The 20131-nt window shown below is 38.7% G+C and overlaps 1 protein-coding gene across 2 annotated transcripts in view; it reads right to left on the bottom strand.

The window, feature by feature from the left end:
- LOC122812027 (cytosolic purine 5'-nucleotidase-like) overlaps positions 1-14496 on the bottom strand; it is a 563563-nt gene extending 549067 nt beyond the window's left edge. The window contains exons 1-3 of one of the 2 annotated variants that reach the window (XM_044084264.1): positions 13961-14496; positions 6428-6501; positions 845-962 (exon numbers count right to left, since the gene is read on the bottom strand). In XM_044084264.1, coding sequence (XP_043940199.1) covers positions 845-962; positions 6428-6501; positions 13961-14100 — 332 coding nt within the window. In that variant the 5' untranslated portion in view covers positions 14101-14496. The remainder of the gene's footprint in view (positions 1-844; positions 963-6427; positions 6502-13960) is intronic. The other variant, XM_044084265.1, reaches the window with a different exon arrangement.
- Positions 14497-20131: the final 5635 nt, after the last annotated feature.

The raw sequence follows: 20131 nt of genomic DNA, 5'->3' as shown, positions 1-20131 counted from the left end.
GCCTGTTCCTCATAAAATTTGTGGTTTTCTGGCAAATCACTGGGATGATATGAGGATTGAAGTCACTAAATAATGACACACATTTGAGTTTCAGACTTCAAATCCTTCAGAAAATGTATGTTAAAAGAAACCCTTTTACTCTAGCAACTTTCCAAGTTTATAAAAGCAGTATTTAAAATATGCCCCTATTTTTGGGCCTTTGTCCCCCCATTTTGTTGGGCTTGTCCAGATTTCTTGCACTAAGGGATTGAGAGGTATGCTGGTAAATATTTCTCTCACTCTACACCCTGTAAGCATTCTAAGGCTTATCCCTTTCGCACACCAATTTTGTAATAGTACAGTTTATCCAGGGGAGCATATTCTGTTTTAAACATGTGTCCTTTCTAGGGGCATACTAATCTGAGATGACTAGGAGCCAATCATTAAAGTATAAAGCCACATCATTGAAAGAAAAATGATAAGTTAAGAAATTCTATTTGAGACATTTCAACTTTTGCTGAATCATATGAATAAGGAAGCTTTCAAAGCTGCTGTTCTTTTTAAGAATGGTAAGTATTGGAGGCTGTGTCTGTGTTCAGGTGCTGTAAGTAAGAAGGTAGTCACTGAGTATATTGGGTAAGGGGCTGATGGTTAGCTGATCTGACAACCATCCAGCCAAGTATGTTGGATGCATCAGTTTTGCTATCAACGTGCATTGGATTTTTTAATACAACACACACACACACACACACACACACACACACACACACACACACACACACACACACACACACACACACACACACACACACACAGCTTACACATATTGCTGTTAAACATTCAAACTAAACAATTACTACATTACCTGGTAGGAAATGTAGGATCATATCTGTACTTCAGTAATTCAGCTGGGTATCCAATCTTTACAAGTTGCTGCATTAAAAGCTCAAAGGTCATCTCCTCATAGTCTGGGGACTTGTACACTACAAGAGTAACAGATACTTTGTTAGTGACTAGTATAACAGAGGGGATCAAAAACATTAGAATCCTCATATCAGAGTTAATTGACAAGAGGATTTTTAGTGTAACTTGATACCAGTTGAAGCTGAGTAAACATCTACAGATATGACATGCTAATAATGGCCAGCACTGACATCTGAAACTAAAGACTGAATCATTATTTACACCTGACTCCTGTTGACAGTGAGTCAGTATTCACTCTGACATCTCCTAATACTGGATCAGGACTCACAACTGATATTTGCTGATAGTGGTGGGGTCAGTGTTAGCACATGACACCTGCTAATAATGGGTCAGAATTCACACTTAAAACCTGCAAATATTTGGGTAAGTAGTCACGCTTGAAAACCTGGTAATTTGGGGGGTTTATAGTCACATCTGAAATGCCATTACTTATACATGACAAATTCTAATACTTCGTCAGCAGTCACATCTTTGAAATGCTATATGGAAGTAATTACTGACATCTTATGCTTACTAATTCATGGCCAAAATTCTGATATGTAAGAATTTCATATTAGAATCAGTACTTCATCTTGATTTTTTCTAAAACTGAGACAGCATTAATACATCTGACACACTAATACTGATATCTGTATTCCCATCTGATACCTGGTAGAACTGTAACAGTATTTCTACCTGGCATTTGCCAATACTGGAATCATTCCTCTCAACTGTACAGATTTTTGCAGAATGTCCAGATTTCTGCCTCATATTTTCATCCATTTTTTATAAAATTGTGGGTTTTTTCCTGGGAAATTATTGGCAAGTCATTAAAGATTGAAGTCACAAAATACTGACAGACATTTGAGTTTCACATTTTATATCCTTCAGAAAATTCATGCTAACACAAAAACTGTTACTCTATTAACTTTCTAAATTTGTAAGAGCAATATTTAAAATATGTCCCTATTTTTGGGCCTTTGTCACCCATTACTAATGCCTTTGTCCAGATTTCTTGGTCTAAGAGGTTGAAAGGTTTGACTGGAGTGTGTATTCTCACTTATAATTTGATTACAACAGGATTTTTATTTATATTCAGCACGTACTAGTACTAATTCATTGTGTTATACCCTGATACTTTCTAATACTAGTACAGTACTTACATCTCTAAAATGCTAGTACTGCAGGCATTTGTTAATACTGAGCTCTAGTTTCAGTGTGGTCAATATTCATGACTAACACTCAGGTCTGTGTTTACACCTGAGACACGTTAATACTCTCAGTAGTCACACAGTTGTACTGATAGTGTTGTTATTATATCCATATGATACATAATAATACCAGCCTAAGTACTATGATTATAACTTATGTGTAGTTTTTAAGTATGTATAGCTATCTGTAAATACCAGTGTCACTATTAGAACCTGTGTCATACTAATTGCTCTATATTCACATCCAACACTTGATGATTCTATTTTCTGAATCCATACTTTTGACATGCTATTACTAGGGTTAGTATTTACACTTGACACTTGATTATTATGTGGTTTGTATTCTTTGTATTTATGCCTATGATAGCAGCATTCAGACACAATACCTGCTAACACTGGGATCCACAGTGGTGACATATTAATTAATGCAGTCAGTATTCCCATGTGGCACTTACAAATATTGACAATAATATTTACAGTTGACAACTGGTAATACTAAGGTAACATACATTTGTACTTGTGCCTAGCAAATTCTGGCTAAGTGTTTAAACCCAGGCACCTACTAATGCTGAGGTCTGGATTTATACATCTGACATGCTAGTACTCTGGTCAGCATTCGCATCTTACTGCAGTTAATACTAGGGTCTTTATTTACACCTATGACATGCTGATACAAGGATCAGTGTTCAAACTTGAACTTTGCTAACACTGACGTCTGCATTTGCATCACCTGTGACAGTAATGCTAAGGCTGGTTATCACGTCTGATGCGTGTTAACACTAGAGTCTCTATTACTATTTGTGACAAGCTAATACTTAGTGATTATTCTCACATGAGACCTTCTAATACTGTGGTCAAACTCTTCTTATTAATACTGAGGTCAGTATTAATACCACAAGATTGCTAATACAAACATCTATGTTCATACTTGCCATATGCTAATACTGTGCCATTATTCACACATGTGATCTGCCAGTACTGGAGTCTGTAGCCATACCTGACATCTACAAATACTGAGGAGTATATTCAATCACACCTGCTACTGCAACTGGAACACATATTCACAAATATGAATTGCTGATAACTGAAGAAGTACTCAAGTTTGTTACCAGCTAAAACAAGGATCTGCATTTGTACCAAATATGTTAATACTAAGGCTGGTTTTCACATCTGACACATGCTAATACCAGACTCTCTGTTATTATTTGTGAAAAGCTAACACTCAGTGGCTGTGTACACAACACTTTCTAATACTGAGGAACAAATTAACACCTTTGACTTATTAATACTGTGGTCATATTAATACCTGAAGATAATTAATAAAGACATCTATGCTACCTCATGTCAGATGCTAATATTGGGGCATTACTCACACATGAGATCTGTTCATATCGGAATCTCTAGTCATACCTGACCTCTACAAATACTGAGGTCTATACTCAGGCCTGCTAATACTGGATTAGGCACTCATATATATGAGATCCTGCTTAATAGGCAATATTCACATTTATTGCCTGCTAAAACTAGGGTCTGCATTCATATCTGTGGCCTACTAATAGAAGGATCAATATTGTCAACTTACACCTGCTAACACTTCACATTTCCCATGCAGGCACTGGGGTTCATCTTCACATGTAGCACAATCAGAGTGTGGGGTTGATATTCACAAATGACACAAGTAGACACAGAGAATAATACATGTGAGGCATACAAATACTGGGATTCATATTCACATGTGATCCATTCATATACTGATTTATATTCACCTAAAACACATGCAGACACTGGGGCTCCTTTTCACATATGAACGCTGCACATGTTTGATGAGGCACTGTTATTTGAGGATAAAGTGGCAGCAGCGGTTACAGCATCTTGCTACTATATGAGGAATGTCTGCAGAACTAATCGACTTACTCTGGTTTCTGATCTCCTGCTGGTGATCAATGCATTTGTTTCTTCTAGACTGGGCTTCCTTCTGTGTGTCTCTTTGATGACTGCACCTAGCCTAGCACAGAAAACATCATCCAACCTGCTTTCAAGAGCTCCCTACAGTGCCCTGTGTTCCCCAGTTTGCATGTACTGTGCTGTTTACCATTTTGGAGGGAGATTACTTATAACGCTTTACTGTTAATGTATCAAGCCCCCCATGGTATGGTCCCTGGTTATCACAAAGACTGTTTCAGCCTTAACATCCAATTAGACTTCTCCACTCATATGGCAAAGGGCTGCTAGAGGTTACCAGGATGTGGTTAAACTTGTCATGTAGTCTTTTTCATTTAACAGCCCTATCTTATTAAATTTTAAGCAGCTTACGAAATACGTTTCCCAACTCAGTTAAAATTAACCTAAAGTGCCTCTTATTCCTAAGTAACTTTTTACCCTGGCAAGATGTTAATATTTCTATAGTATTTAGGTTAGAAATTCTAAACTGTTGTGTATTTTCCATTGTTATGTTTTTTTCAGCAGTCTATATGATATTTAGGTTCAGTTGCTTTAAGGACAACTAATTTGATGCAGATACTTGAAGTCACATATAATCCATACATGTTTTAGGATATGCATTTACCTCAGATGCAAATTTTAGTCTGTCCTTGCACCGGATGCATGCACTCAATTTAGTTTATATTCAGTTCTGCCACGTGGAAACTTGCTGTTGAATCTCTAGTGCAAACAATGTAGCCCTTGGAATCTGTTGCAGCACGTAAGGAATGCAGATACTGGTATCTGCTTAAACGAAATATCAGGGTCTGTACTCACTCGCATCTGTAACATGCTCACATTAGGGCTTGAACTCACAGCTAAAACATACAGGCAGAGGAGTCTGTATCCTCAGCTGAGATGTGTACTCATATGTATAATGTAATGACACTGGAGTCTGTGCTTAGTCTTAAGACATGCAAACACATGAGTCTGTACCTTCACTTCTGATGTGTTCTAATATGTATCATGTGTTGACACTGTTGTCTGTGCTTAGCCATGGCACATGCAGACACAGGAGTCTGTATCCTTACTTGAGATGTGTACTGATATGTCAGGTGTTGATACTAGGGTCTGTTCTTAGTCACTGGAGATGCAGACACAGGAGTCTGTATTCATGACATGCACACATACATGTCATGTGCTGACACTGGGATCTGTGGTTAGTCATGAGACATGCAGATATAGGAGTCTGTGTCCTCACTTGAGATGTGTACTTATACATGTCACATATTGACACTAAGGTCCATGCTTAGTCTTCACACATGGGGACACTGTGACCTCTCTCCTCACACATGAAGTATTCGGACATAACCTATATTCACACCTAAGATATGTCAACACAAGAGTGTTACACATGTTCATGCTGGAGTCAGAACTTAAGCCTGAGACATGTGGACACTGGCATATGTTCACACATAGAGTTAGCAGTGGAGTTTGTACTTAAAGCATGGAAATTCTGACAGAATGAACTCACACTCAGTGCAAAACCAACTTGTGTATTCACACTCCAGAGCTGTTGATATTGAGGTGTGCTCTTGGAATCATTACTTATGGGCTTATGCTTCTACTGAAAGATAACAATGGGACCATTTTCTAATTGAGGTTTGTAACTAGTACTTATGAAAAACATACTGATACTGCGATATGCATGTACAGCTGAAATACTGTGTTTATACATGCCAGTTGCTGACTTCATGATTTAAATTAATAGCTGAGAATTGCTGACCTCAAGGTCTGAACTAACACTAAAGACATGCTGTCACTATGGTATGGAATGCATATCTGAAAGAAGTTAGACTCATACCAGAAACATTCTGGCTGTAGCAGCTGTGTGCACATGCAAAATTTGTTTATGCTGACTTCTGCACTCACACCTGAGATGTTTCCCCTCCAGACACAATAATACATCTGGCTTCTACAGCAGACCATGTCTAGTTGTAAGTAATGCAGCCATTTGCTTTCATTTGTGTTGTGTTATTCCTGACTGCATGGACTTGTCTGTTACGCGTTTCTACTGATGCAGCTGAGGTTACTTTAGGAAATGAAAATATTGCGGTATGATACTTTATGGTTAACTGTAGCTACAGAAAACCCACTAGAGTGCTTGTCTCCTACAGTCCAGCTTACATACATTACAATCTGTTCAGGAAAGTAAAATGTTTTACAACAAAATATGCAGACCTTAGGATCTTCACAGCTCTAACAGTCTGATGTCAGTGTCACTGATTCATAAATCACTTACCGATTAACACTTGGAATAATGTTTATACAACACATGCCTGAACTCCACCCACCTGCAAGTGTGTAGTCCATGTCAAACCCAAAGCATTTAATCTTCTCTAAGGCTAGGCTTCGATTCACAAATACCCTGTAAGATAAAACAGATGTTTGTTTAGCCTACCAAGACAAGACAATACTGTTTAAATGCAATTTAAATGAGATCAGAGACAGCTGTCAGTACATTAGTCATCACAATTAAAATAAACTGACTATAAGAGCTCTTTAAATGCATATGATTTTGTGTACCCTCTTAATCTTATGGCCACAGTCCAAATTCCAATTGATCTGTTTCACTTATTAAAAAGATCATCTCTCTTGTTTACTATTGCATGTCTGATTCTACAGTTACAGAGTTTTTAATCATTGATGATAGACAAGGATTTCTTGTCCTACCAGATCCCATCTGTGCTTCTTTCCTACATACTGTGCAAGACCAACCCCTTACATTTCCACTGTCCATTCTACCCATAGGTTTGTTTCATGCACATTTAAAACCAGTGTCTATAATTCCAAATTACTTCTACTGGAAGGCTATCCCATGTGTAAACAACCCTTTCTGTAAAAAACTGATTTCCCACATCACTACTTAAACTATTTTCCCTTCAACATCAAGACTGATTCTTTCTGATACTTTTATGAAGAATATCACATCTCTCAGCTCCTCTCTTTCTTTATGTTTTTTCCTGTTTCAGTTCCTTATCAAAGCAGGCCCTGTGCCATCTTTGTTACTTTTCTACCCTTTTACCTATTCCTTTCATTACAATGATGTGATCTCTAGAAACACACATCCCCTTGGAGGCAGCTCACCACAGTGGAAGACACAAGGCAGTAGCTTGCAGTTTGCTCCATTGATACCTCTCCTATTGGAACCATCCATGCAGGGTTACACTTCCCTATTGTTTTGCCAAAATGCACTGCTACGCTTAGATCATCTGCAGTAGTAATTCTTAGATCCATTTACTGCTTTTTGACCCGTTAATACTTCCACCAGCTCTGTACTGTATTTTTACATGAGTTACTCTTTCCAAAGTGCATGGTCTTAGACTTCACCACATTAAGCAATGCATAGCTAGTGTCTCAGCCAGTCCTGTTCCCCAGTACCTCCACATTTCACCTTCACAACTCCCTAGTGCAGTCATGTCTTACTATAAATGTTTTTCACTTTAGTTCTTTTTTTTTGCTTTTAGCTCCCTCACGTCCTCTCTCCCTTTGTTTCTTTTACAGTTACTCTTCTTCAAACAAATACTGGTATGGTGGTGTGTAGGTGGTGCTGAGATGTATTGCCATTGCTGGACATCTATGCTCCAACTATCTCTTAATACACCTACATTAGCTTTCTATTAGATTCTGAAACCCAAAAGAGTGAGATCATCATATGATCAGGTAAGTATCCATTGTTTCTATAAGCTGAGATCCCTACCTTTGAACTTACATGTGGAGGTTACTTAGTCGCAATCTAACTTGAGCCTAATTTTTTTACTATATTGGTCCCAGGGGACAAGCTTTTATACACACAGACACACACACACACACACACACACACACACACACACACACACACACACACACACACACACACACACACACACACACAGGGCTGGTGTTAGCATTTTGGGGACCTCCAGCAAATGTCAAGTTGGCAGCCCCTAGGCACTTTCCATTTAACTATTACCCTGTCACTGTCACCCCTCCTAAGCAACCCTTTAGTTCATGCTGCAGACTTTTAGGAGTAGTACACACAGACTGACCTGTAGCTACAATGTTCTTACATTACAAGAGGCCTATGTGCCACACTATATTGACATCTCACAAAGGGAAATTCACAGTTACTGGCATTTAGTTGCAGCAGTGACACATTACAACGGTCTATATCACTTCGTCGAAACGGCAGAAGTTTGAAGTGCAAAACCAAAGAAGGCTTAGAACAGCAATTTTTTTCCCAGGGAAAAAAAATCGCTGTTCCAAGAAACACACACACAACACAAGCACACCAAAAACCAGCAATCCACACACATACACTTAAAATCCTATATCTAACCCTACACTAAACTGTACATACACTACTATCTATCCACTTACCTTAAACCAAACCCTAACCCTAAAGCCTGGCACTATCGTATACTCACCTGACCTGCGCCCTAACCCTAATTCACCTATCCCGCCCTAACCTTAAAGTATGTCACTATCGCACACCCACCTCACCCACGCCCTAACCCTAACATCCACACAAAGGCACACTTACCTGAATCCGACCCATAACTTTCCACCACAGTGCTGAAAATCGCGAAGCTGCAAAAACGGCCCACTGAATTCTTTCCCTGGGAAAGAATTCAGTGTTCCGTGGCTTTGCGATAATCAGTTTTCGAACTTCACAGTTCGAACATATGGTTTTCGAACTGCTGAAGTCTCGACAAACTGACAGGAACCCCATTACAACAACTCTATATACAGGACAGAATTAGGTGACGTGGTGCCCTAAGCACCGCCTACTGTTTAAGCCCCCCCACACACACACGCACACACATCCTTCAGTGCTCCCCATACCATAGACATTACTTTTTTCTTCCTTTTCTCATATTTTACCTTATACTTCAGCTTTTTCAAGAAGCCAAAACATTCTATATGCTCTGATGTGCATTTTAAAGTTTTTTTTTTCTTTTTACACAACCTTTCATCCATTTATGGCTTGAACAGAAATTATGATTAAGGAAAGATAATCAGTGCTGCGGTTCAACTTTAGTTTTCTTTGCATCCTTTCAACACAACTTTCCTGACCAAGACAACAAGTGATGGCCATTTAAGAAATAACTCGATCAAGCTGGTACCCCCAGAAGCTATAGGGGTTATAGATGCTCTGGGATGCATTTTTAGAGCATTTTCCCAACCTTTCAATCCAATGGTGGCCTAAACAAAAATCATGAGTAAAAAAATAATTTTAATTTTATTTCTTTTTCTCTTTCAAGGAAGCCCTAAGCTGTGCCCAAGCCTTAATGTTCAAAGCTGTCAAAATAGTAGCTCATAATAAACATACAAGAGAATTGCTGTGAGGATACACAGGTCATATCTGGTAATACTGCCTGCCTCCTTAAGCCCTTAAAAAAGACAGTCACTGCCTATGCATCCCTCTGGTGTTAGACTGGGATAAAAGCAGAGATTCAAATTGCCACAGTCATGTATTTCAAATGACTGCTGACATAAAAATAAACAGCATGCCTCCTCACTCCTAAATCCCAAAGGCAGACAACTGTATATGTGTCTGATATGTGATTGTTAGGAAAGTGAAAAATAATGATTACAGTAATTAATGTATTCGACTTTGTTGTTCCTAGACTCTACATTGCCCCTACACAAGCTACAGTAAACTTCTCTGTCCACTTCTGAGGTCTGTGAGAAAAGTAAAAGAAACAATGACCACACTGTCCCCAGCCCCAAAATGAGTTGTAATGACCTCCAGTGCACACCTCTAAGGTTTGACTGTGATGTAAATTAAAGGTAGTAATAACTACATGATCCCGCTAACCTCCCCACATAACCTAGAGCAACTTCCTGTACACATGCATTTCAGCAGGGTTGGTTTTAGAATGGGTGCAGATGAACACGGTGGCCATTATCAGATTTATCCTAGCAGGGTCATATCACAGCCCTGTTCAGGTTAAAGAATGCAATCAGAAAATGAAAACGTTTTTTTCTCCTCATTTTTCCTCAACCAGCAACAGCTTTTGTGGGGGCCCCCACAGAGTCAAGGATGATTAAGGGGGCAGATATCACCATATCCATTTATACAGTTTGGGCAGTGGGGGGCCACCAGACTCATAGAAGATGTAAGTGTCTGAATGTACTGTGATATATTTTATACCTTACTTTTGAAATGTAATAAATTGTTAGCTGCATGTTTTACTGATGCTCAAAAAAATAATTTATGTGCCCCAGCATTACTGGGTGTGTGTTCAGATAAAAATGTGTGATATTTTTTACAGAGACACACACACACACACACACACACACACACACACACACACACACACACACACACACACACACGTGTAAGCCATAGCAATACGTGTTTTGTACTTATTTTAGCAAATAGTAATACACTGTGCAACACTGGTAGTCCCCACACCAGATCAGTGACTCTTATGCAGCAGTCATCAGACGGCAGCAGGGGTTAAGTCACTTTTATTTACCTCATTGAGGACTAATACATACCTGTCATCATTTACTTCATTGAGGAGTAATGCATATCTGTCATTTACCTCGATGAGGAGTAATGCATACCTGTCACTGCCCCTGATTTCAGAAACCTTTCCTAATTATGTCTCATAATTTTGCTCTGTACTTCATAAAAAAAGTTTTATTTACTGGTAAATCATTCAGGAATATAGATAGTCAATAAATCCAGACATCAGAGATTTGTATTTCTTTTTATCCAAAAAATGCACGTTGATGCAAAAGGTGTTATTCTATTGACTTTTACGTGAATTAGAGTAATATTTAAAATGGCTTCCTGATTTTGAGCCTTCATTATATTATTTCTGGCATTGTGTAAAACTCTTCAGCAAGGAAGTTGAAAGTTATAGTATTTGGTAGTATTTATAAAACTACCTGAAAGAGAAAACCACCCTGAAGATCGGCAGTGTCAGCTGTTTTTAAAAATCCCAGGTAAGCACAGAGATTGGTCATTCTGGGCAGCTGGTCTATAGTGTTTACCTTGCTCATGTAAATTATCAGCTTTATAATAACAGGCTTGTATCAGAGCCCTGTTCAGGTTAATGAGCAAAATCAGAAAATTAGTACATTTTTTCACATTTTTCCACAACCAGCAGCAGTTTTTTCTGAGGCCCCCACACAATCAAGCATGATTAAGAGGGGCCATGCAACCACGAGTATTGTAGGTACCTAAAACTGGCTATATTGTTAGTTTAAGTTTACAGAATGTTCATCAGCAGAGGTTAACTAAGCCAAAGGCACTGTGCCAGTGGTAAAATATTTAATGGCATTGTGAAGCCTCTTACCTGATAAAACATTGTTAAAATAACCAGAGATGTATGTTTGAATTTTAAAGAAGATATAAATAAAGGTTATTATTACCTACCTGGTTTATTAAGTACACAAAATTGCTGTACTAGCTTTTGTTGGTTTGACAGACATGGTACAAAATATCAAGATAAAATAACCTGACATGGTTGGGGGCCCCTCAGAAACAAGGGGCCCCTCAGCGACCACAGGGTTCGCTGGTGCCTAAAGCCAGCTACACACACACACCATACAATTCCCTGACTGGACACACTGGAAGCTGATATGTAACACAAGAAAAAGAGGTGGGAGGTCGGTGTAATGGTTAAGGTGCTTACCTTGGAAACACAAGGTGCAGGGTTTGATTCTGACATGGGGTAATTGGCCAGGCTTAAAAATGGCCCATAAGGGCAGTTAGCCTAGTACTAACATATGAAACAGACTTTGAAGGAAGAAAAAGATCATGTGATCAACATGACCTACCTACACATTATTTTAAACTAGCTGTCCTACTTCTCTAATAGTTTATGCCCTGCCCCACTACTAGTCCTAATAAGGAAGACCTTATGTCTGTCTAATGCAGTTTTCATTTCAATCATTGCTGCTGATCCCACAATCTCTTCAGACAAGTTGTCCCAATCATTCATCACCCTTTCTGTGAAATAACACTTCATCATATCTCCCTTGACTGACTCACTTTGTATGCATATTTGTGTACTCTTAAACACATGCATTTCTTCTAAAATGTGATAACATTACTGTCTTGTCATTTCCTTAAGGAACTGGAACAGTTGTGTTATTTCCCTCTTTCTCCTTTCTTTAAGACTCTACAGGTCAAACTCTTTTAATGTCTCATTTTTATATGGTTTCTGATGTAAGACATGCATCATTTTGTTCCCCTCAGCTGCAAATTGCCTTTATCTTGACTATACCATTATGTTGATGAGGTCTCCAGATCAGCATGTAGTCTCTATATGAAGGTTTTTCCAACAATGTCTACAAAGGGGATACTTACTTTTTTTGTTTTCAACTGGTGATGTATCTTCCTGTATCTTGTATGTCCTAGTGCTTCTATCTGCTGTCCTTCCTTGCCTACTTTTAAAACCTCTCATATGACTACCACCACTCAATGTTTATTTCTTTATTTGCTGTTGAACCACCATATTTGCCTTTTTGTGATGTCATGTAAAATACATTACTTCCTTCAAAATGCCTTTTAGTTATAAGTTTATTCTTCAAAGTCAAGGTTAACATCTTGCCCTCTTGACACATCTGATGAAGGAAATCTAATGTCTTTATAAGATGCTATGCTTTAATTAATGCAAAGCCCCAGTACAAACATGCACAAGTCAGAGGTGCAGGCTAATGCAGTCCATTCAACATTAATGCCTCATTTATAGTCTGTGCAAATCTGAGAACTGATGGATCCCTTTCTTATGCAGAATCACTGCAAACCAAATAATGCTGCCCTTGACCTTACATGAAGAAAAGATGAAAAGGTGCACATCCTAGTATAGTAGTTTATCTATGCATCGAGTCCAGGAAATGTTCCCTTCTACTGTATGTTTTGACTACAGACCTAAGTCCATAACAGCTGAAAAGCCCATCAACAATATTTGAAGCTGTGTCTCTGACTGGATGCATCCAGGATTAGCTGAGATCGGCAGGCAGGTTATGCAGGCTTGTGTGCATGGAACAGGGGTCAGGGTACTTGTGCATCCTCTGTTCCAGGACACCACCAGAGTAGCAGCACATAGCAATGCATGTGGGGCATAATACCAGCGCAAATGCCAGTTGATGTATGCCACCCTGTCTCCCTCAGCCTAACCCCACCCTTGTGAATGTCTCCAATTGATTTAATTTGCAAGAAAACCCTTCATTGTAATCACTAGTCTCCAACATTAAAAGATGCAAACAAATTCTATAAGCAAATGGGCAAGTGTGACATGTGGACATTACTGCTAACATGGGCAACCACAAACTGAGATCATTAATTTTTATTCAGGTGGCTGCAAACAGTTCATTCAGTCATGAGTGCAGTTTATGACTAGCAGATGAGTGAGTTGTAAACTACAATCACTATTTTCAGTGCATGTTGACATAGCCTGCTGTTAGTGGTGCCACTAAATAAGTAATAATCGACAGGGCAGTTCATATCGAGACAGGTAATCAAAAAAATTAATCAGTACTGTCATAACACATGAATATATACTAAAGTCACCAATTTCTTGCCAGCTGAGCAGAGTCTGGGTCATCAGCACCAGAACAACATTTGCTGTGATACATACTTTTAACCCTCCCTCTGTCCCCACAGGTGAGGATATGTTTCACTTGTATCTCATTTCAGCATAGTTTATAATTATTACATTCCATACTGGAGTTCTTTCAAATTCTCTCTATTGCATGTAGAATTTAAAGCTTTGGGCTCCTGCATTTTCTTTTTATACTGCCACATTTTTCTGCATGCTGCACTCCTTTCCACTACTACAAGCTAAGTTTTTGATAAAGAAGGCATTAAAAAAATGTATGTTTACCTGTGGTGGTAGTCTCTCTTTAGTGAACGGTAGTCAGTGTGACTGAACTCAGAGTGTGTCTTGCCACTGAGGTAACCATCCAGCACTGATCCATACTGGCTGTCTACAGTGGCAGCAAGATCGAGCGACAAACTCCCCATCTAGGAATTGTTATGGTCCCAGTTCGCAAATGTTCCACTGCTGTCTCTACACAGAGGTATATAAACTCAGTACACAGAGGTCTTGGTCTGCTGTGTCCGTGCTTCCTCTCATGAGCAGGTCTCTTGCTAGAGGGAGATGAGAAGCCCTGACGTACTCTGATAGTAGTAAGATAGGCTATCGGGAAAGCCCAGCTCATCACCCCTTTCTGCTGTTTATCTCACTGAAGCTCAGCTGTTGGCTGAAAACCAAGTTGCCTTCAGCTAAAGCCTTGCACTTCTATGACCTTTGTGATAAAACCTCTCCCCCTCCCCAAACACACATGCACACACACATACACATAGTTTCTGCTTAGCCCTCCCTCTTTCTCTCCTCCATCCCCCTTCCTCCTTCCCTGGGCCGTGGAGTACAGCGGTTTTCTGATCTGGAGCTCAGAGTAGTGCCTGATGATCTTTTAACTATTTGATCTCATCCTAGCCCCCCTTCAAGTAAAGACTGTGTATTGGCAGGGGGGCTGGAACACTGCCAAGGCCATAAACACTCCTCTCAACTATTCTTTCTGTATTTTTAGATACTGCTGTAATAAACTGGCTTTAGAACATTGCAAAAGACTGCCAGCCAGCTAGTTGAAATGAACACTATTGTGTAACTGCATGAGTGTGTTTAAGCTCGTGCATGTGCATGTGCGTGCACGTGTGTGTGGGTACAAGATCCTCATGCATGCACACCTTAGTCTATCTCACTCTGTATCAGCCTACTTATCTGTCTGTCTGTCTGTCTCTCTCTCTCTATCTGCACCTAATGCTCTTTCAGGAGCTGTGAACATTGACCTGTTCAGTAAACTGAACTTTGTTTTGCCTGTTTGGCATTCCTACATTCCTGTTTACATTAAATTAATTGTCTCTTTCACTGCATTTACTTGTCAGCTAATCCAACAATGATGTATGCCTTGTAAATAATCGTTTTACATATAATAGAAGGGAGTGGTGGTCTGTCATGAAAGTACAAAACCTAACTGTCCATATCTTAGTGTTATTCCAGCAATGATACAACTTCAGTTGTTCCAGTTTACTCCTTGTTTTAGAAAGTGTGGTATCTGTTACTATAACCCCGGAACATCTCATTATTTCTTTTTAACAGACCAGTTCTGGGTAATGGTTGTAATATCCTTTGCGTTATTTCTTCAGCTGACTACTCAGCCTAATCCCCAAAATAAAGAAAAAAAATAATTTTTCTTTTTCTTTTCTTTCAGTTACCTAATATTATAAACAGCAGCCCAAATATGCATATTGAAATTCCTCTTTCTGTTCATCTTAGTTGATCCAGTCGTGCAAATGAAAAAAGGTCTCGTGTCATGGGTTGCCTTACCTTACTATGCTCATACTGATGTTACAACATATCATAACATACATCAGTTAGGTTTGAGATGTAGTATTTTATTTTATGTATTTATTTGCATTTGTTTACCAGGAAGGCCCACTGGACAAGGTGAGCACATTTTCAGTGGAGGCCCAGGGAGAAAAGCTCCACAAGGTTAAACAACAAACATAATATGAATCAAATGACATTAACAAAAGCAATGCAAGAGTTTACATGCAAAGTAATCACTAGTTATAGCTAGCATTCAACTGTTGGGAGGTTGGCATAATGGTTAAGGTGTTCACCTTACAAACAGCAGGTGCAGGGTTTGATTCTCACATGGGATAATTGGCTAGGCTTAAAATGGCCCACAAGGGCAGTTAGCCTAGTATGAACCTATGATTATTTACAAAGAATGAAAGGAATGCAGTGTCATATAAATACTATTTTAAGCTAGGTGCACTAGAATTTTACATTTATGGTGTTATACAGTTCATGAGAAGTGGGAGGGTTGCAATTGAACTAGTACATATACAGCAGTACGATCATTATGCTGTATTCAAGTATTCAGAATAGATATTATGCAAGTGTTTCTTGCAGTAGTGAGTGAGTAAGTTCCTAGAAGTAGAAAATTGATTTATTGAATTGTGAGCTTTTAATATGAGTAAGTTAATAGATTTAGGAAGAAGTACAAGAAGTTGGTGGGCTATGGAGTTATAATGGAGGGCTTCAGGTTTTAGGGGGTGCAGATTTAGCACATGAGCAGTGCCAGAGAGAAGTAAGATGTTGTTTAAATGTAGTATTTTATTATCTGCCAGAATGCATTACGCAAGAGGTTCACATTCAGCACCATTCTTTCTATGGTCCCGACATCACTCATGAATCATATCAGTAAACTTTACAATTTGCAAGGCTAGTCTGTCATGCAAAAACGAAGGATACATGAGGAATGCATGAGCTTCTGAGTGCAGAAATCATATGTCTACATTTTACTGTCAAAATCTTTACTTAAAATGTTTCTTCTTTTAAAGTAAGTTTTGCTTAATGAACTATACTTTATTTAAAAAAATGAAAAATGCTATAAAATTTGAGAGAGTGGGCTAAATTTTGTCATTCATTTTATGCAATAAAGAAGGCATGCCTTACTTAAAATTTTGTCTGTGTTTCATTTCATGTGCAAAAATTCATTCAGCTTCATAAGACTGAAATTCTGTGGATTGGAAAGTTCAAGTCCCCCCTCAGACAGCAAGCTAAATTAAAACATGAGCTTTTCAGCTCTAGCACACCTCTTCATTACCCCCATGTAGTACAGAGAGCTGCTAATAAACTATATTCTGTTTTCAGGCTCACATTCATGACATGCATTATATGAATTATTTAATTAGACAAAAAAGTCCTTGGTCACAAAAAAATAGCAAATGCATGAGTTTTACTTACCTAGTTAAAAAAAATACAAAATGTGTTTTCTTGCACTTGAATTCCATGAATACTGCTCAACTTTCACGGCAGTAACTTTCTTGAAACATACATGCCACACTTAACAAATCTGCTGGTTGATCAGACTATTGAATTATCTGCACCACTGGAATACAGGTTTTACTCCCACCTGTGGTAATAGTAACCGCTGTTTGACTAAAATTTCTTGCATCAGAAAGCCAGGCTGGAGGGATGAGATGCAAAAGCTGATGGTCAGAAAGTTTTCTCATACTGAAGGAAAACCATTGTGTTTTCCCAGACAATGCTACCTCCTGGTAAAGCCTGTTTGGTCTGCACAAAATGGAGCAAGTTGTCCATTAGCAGCCTACTCGAGAGCATTGCCCACAGGGTGTTGGTCTGAGCAGGATCAACAGGTAAAACTCTCACTGCTCCCAGGCTAGAATAAGTCAAACTTCTGCAAGTGTGGTTTCTAAGGATTCTTAAAGGTTAGACTTGTGCAGTGGTGGTAATGAAGGCGCCTGGTATATAAACAAAAATAAAAAAATAATTACACTACTAACTCAGAATGTTTATTCTATTTGTAATAATGGGTGATGACAGAATTATAGTGAAAACTATATGTACAATGCTCCACAAAAACCTTAAAAGCAGACTGCTAGGGAAGTATTTTAGGAATCCTCATGAAAGAGCTGGCTGTGTTCTGGAATACAAGAAAACTGACAGAAGTGTACCAATTAGATGTTCTTACCAATAACTGGTGTCTATAAATTTGTAACACATATGTGTGCACTCACCCACGTGCATGTGCACACAGACACACCCACTGGTAGGTTGTCAGCCTACTAGTATTTCAAGTATTGCTCCCTGGTTGCAGTCAAGAAAAATGCCCCTTCTGTGAGCTGTTACCATGTCAATAAAAAAAAAATCTCAGGATCACAGGAACTTACTAGGCTACTGGCCCTGAGGCCCTTACAAGCCTAGCTAAAAATTTAGCCCATGTTCTGTCAAGTCAGCACCTGATGCCCCTGTCCAGCAGGGACACAGGTGGAAACCCAGTGGTGTATTTTCTGGTCCCCATCTAGTTATTCAAGTTGTGCTTATAAAGGGTTAATGAGGTACTCTGACATGGAGAGAGTCTATTCCACAGAAAGGGGACTCTCTGGGATTTCCATCTAGCAATCTGCATATCTCCACTTCACACCCTTCAAATAATAGTGAGCATAGATCAAGTAACTGTCCTGATAGATGGACACACAGTCTTTTCAGTAAATAAAAATGTGTTTCCAGTGATTTCAACTGCTGTTTTATTTTTTTAAACCCTCTTCTATGTGCTGTATTTTCCCATGTGACATCCATTGCCAGGGCACTTCTATGGACTAGGCTTGTAAAGGCTCCAGGGCCATTAGCCTAGTACAGACCTATAAACATATGAACCTATTACCATCATGTAAGAGTGACACTGGGAAAGTCAATCCTGCTGTCAGTTTCCCTAAAATATATCTGGAAGATGGAATTGTCAAGTCAAACAATGTTCACCACCTGAAATTATGGAAAGGATTCATAGGTTCATAGGTAAGTACTAGGCTTGCTGTCCTTGCAGGCCATTTTAAGCCTAGCCAATTTCCCTTTTTGTGCTCAAAATAACATAACCCATTTGGTTATAGATTGGCTTTACACAACCCATTGTCAATAATTATATATTATAGCTAATAAGAATGACTAGGACCATACAATAGAAAATTTGAGAGGACCCTTGCATGGGATAAAGCATTTAGGAGCTGCCTCTGTCCATGAGTAGTACAGGTGACCGTCCTGGGGTAAATTTGCTGTTTCCCATACATAGATCCAAGCTGTAGAAACAACAAAAAAGGAGCACTGAAGAAAAAATACCACCAAAAAAAAAAGCAGAAGACAACAGTATAAAAATGTATTCGATCTTAGCTCCTCGGCTATCAGCCTTCAAGAGATCTAAGTTTTATAGATCCAAGTTGTATCTGAATATGGACATGAATTAATTTTGTCTTATGTGGACGGGGAGTGTGGCATGCTGCACAGCAGCGGTACCTCTGCAAGATATATCTGTCCCTTCCTTCAAACCATTCTGTTGATGTTGAAAAAGACATCCAGATCCCCAGACCAAGTATTTCTTATTCCATTTAACTTGCTGTTGTGCAGTAAATCCATCAGTAATGAGTCAGAGGATGATCTTTATCACTTTCTTTACTCCTGACTTCCAGACTTTGATAGGAATCCAATCTGTTCCTGGAGACTTTCCTATACATTACAGTTTTTATCTCATCTCCTCCTATCTTTTTTAAACACCTTTCATGAATTATCACTTGTGACACAGGTAAACTTATATTTGTATAAAAACAATTAAACCATATTAACAAGTTCACATTTACAAACATTAAACATCACATATATTGCCATATATCATATAACCTAAGCAACATTACATAAATTGTTCACTCCCCTGCCTTCTCTTAAAGCTCATTCCTCCTCCAAACATTTTTCTACATGCATTGTTCCAACAATTTTTCTAAAAATCCCTCTTCCTCTTCTTTTATTACACTACTTCAGGTATAGTTGGATTTGATTTTGATTTTCTAGGAATTGCTTTTTTGGCAGCCCCCAGAATTAAACTTAACAAAGCCTTGCTGTGTCTAGGCAATTCAGATCCTGTATCCTAGCTAAAAAAAAAGGAATTTCCTTGGCTACACCCATTTGCTTGTCCAGTATTCCTGACAGAGTACTCTGTAGGAAATTCTTAAAGTCTGCCAACTCATTACAACTCATCACACTCCAAAAATATATCTTCTCAGTGACCTGTTTCTTCTCTATCACACCTCCAACATCTGCCATCTACCTGCAGAAAAATTCTTTGGAGTCTGCTTGAGGTACAAAAGTATCTATGCAAACACTTCCAGGTAAAAATCTTACATTTTCTATATTTTGTTGCATATTTGGAAACCATACAAATGTCCTCCCATTGTTTCTTTGTGAAATGCATATCTAATCTCTCTTCCCAATTTTTTCTGAACTATTCTGATTGATTCCTATAGTTGTTGTGCAATGTTTTATATGCCCTACTAATTATCCATTTTTAACAGCAGTTTCTGTTCTAGGTTCAGTTAAAAACTCAACCATTGGAGGTCTTCCATTTAGGATTCCCCTGTCCCTTGTCTGTACTCTAATTTCAATCCCTGATAGGAAAGGCAATCACTAGTCTGCAAG

The sequence above is a fragment of the Protopterus annectens genome, chromosome 9.part0 (assembly GCF_019279795.1).
Source record: "Protopterus annectens isolate FY-2018-M chromosome 9.part0, PAN1.0, whole genome shotgun sequence".
Taxonomy (NCBI): domain Eukaryota; kingdom Metazoa; phylum Chordata; order Ceratodontiformes; family Protopteridae; genus Protopterus; species Protopterus annectens.
The sequence above is the reverse complement of the archived record's forward strand: the minus strand, read 5'-3'. Positions and strand labels throughout refer to the sequence as shown.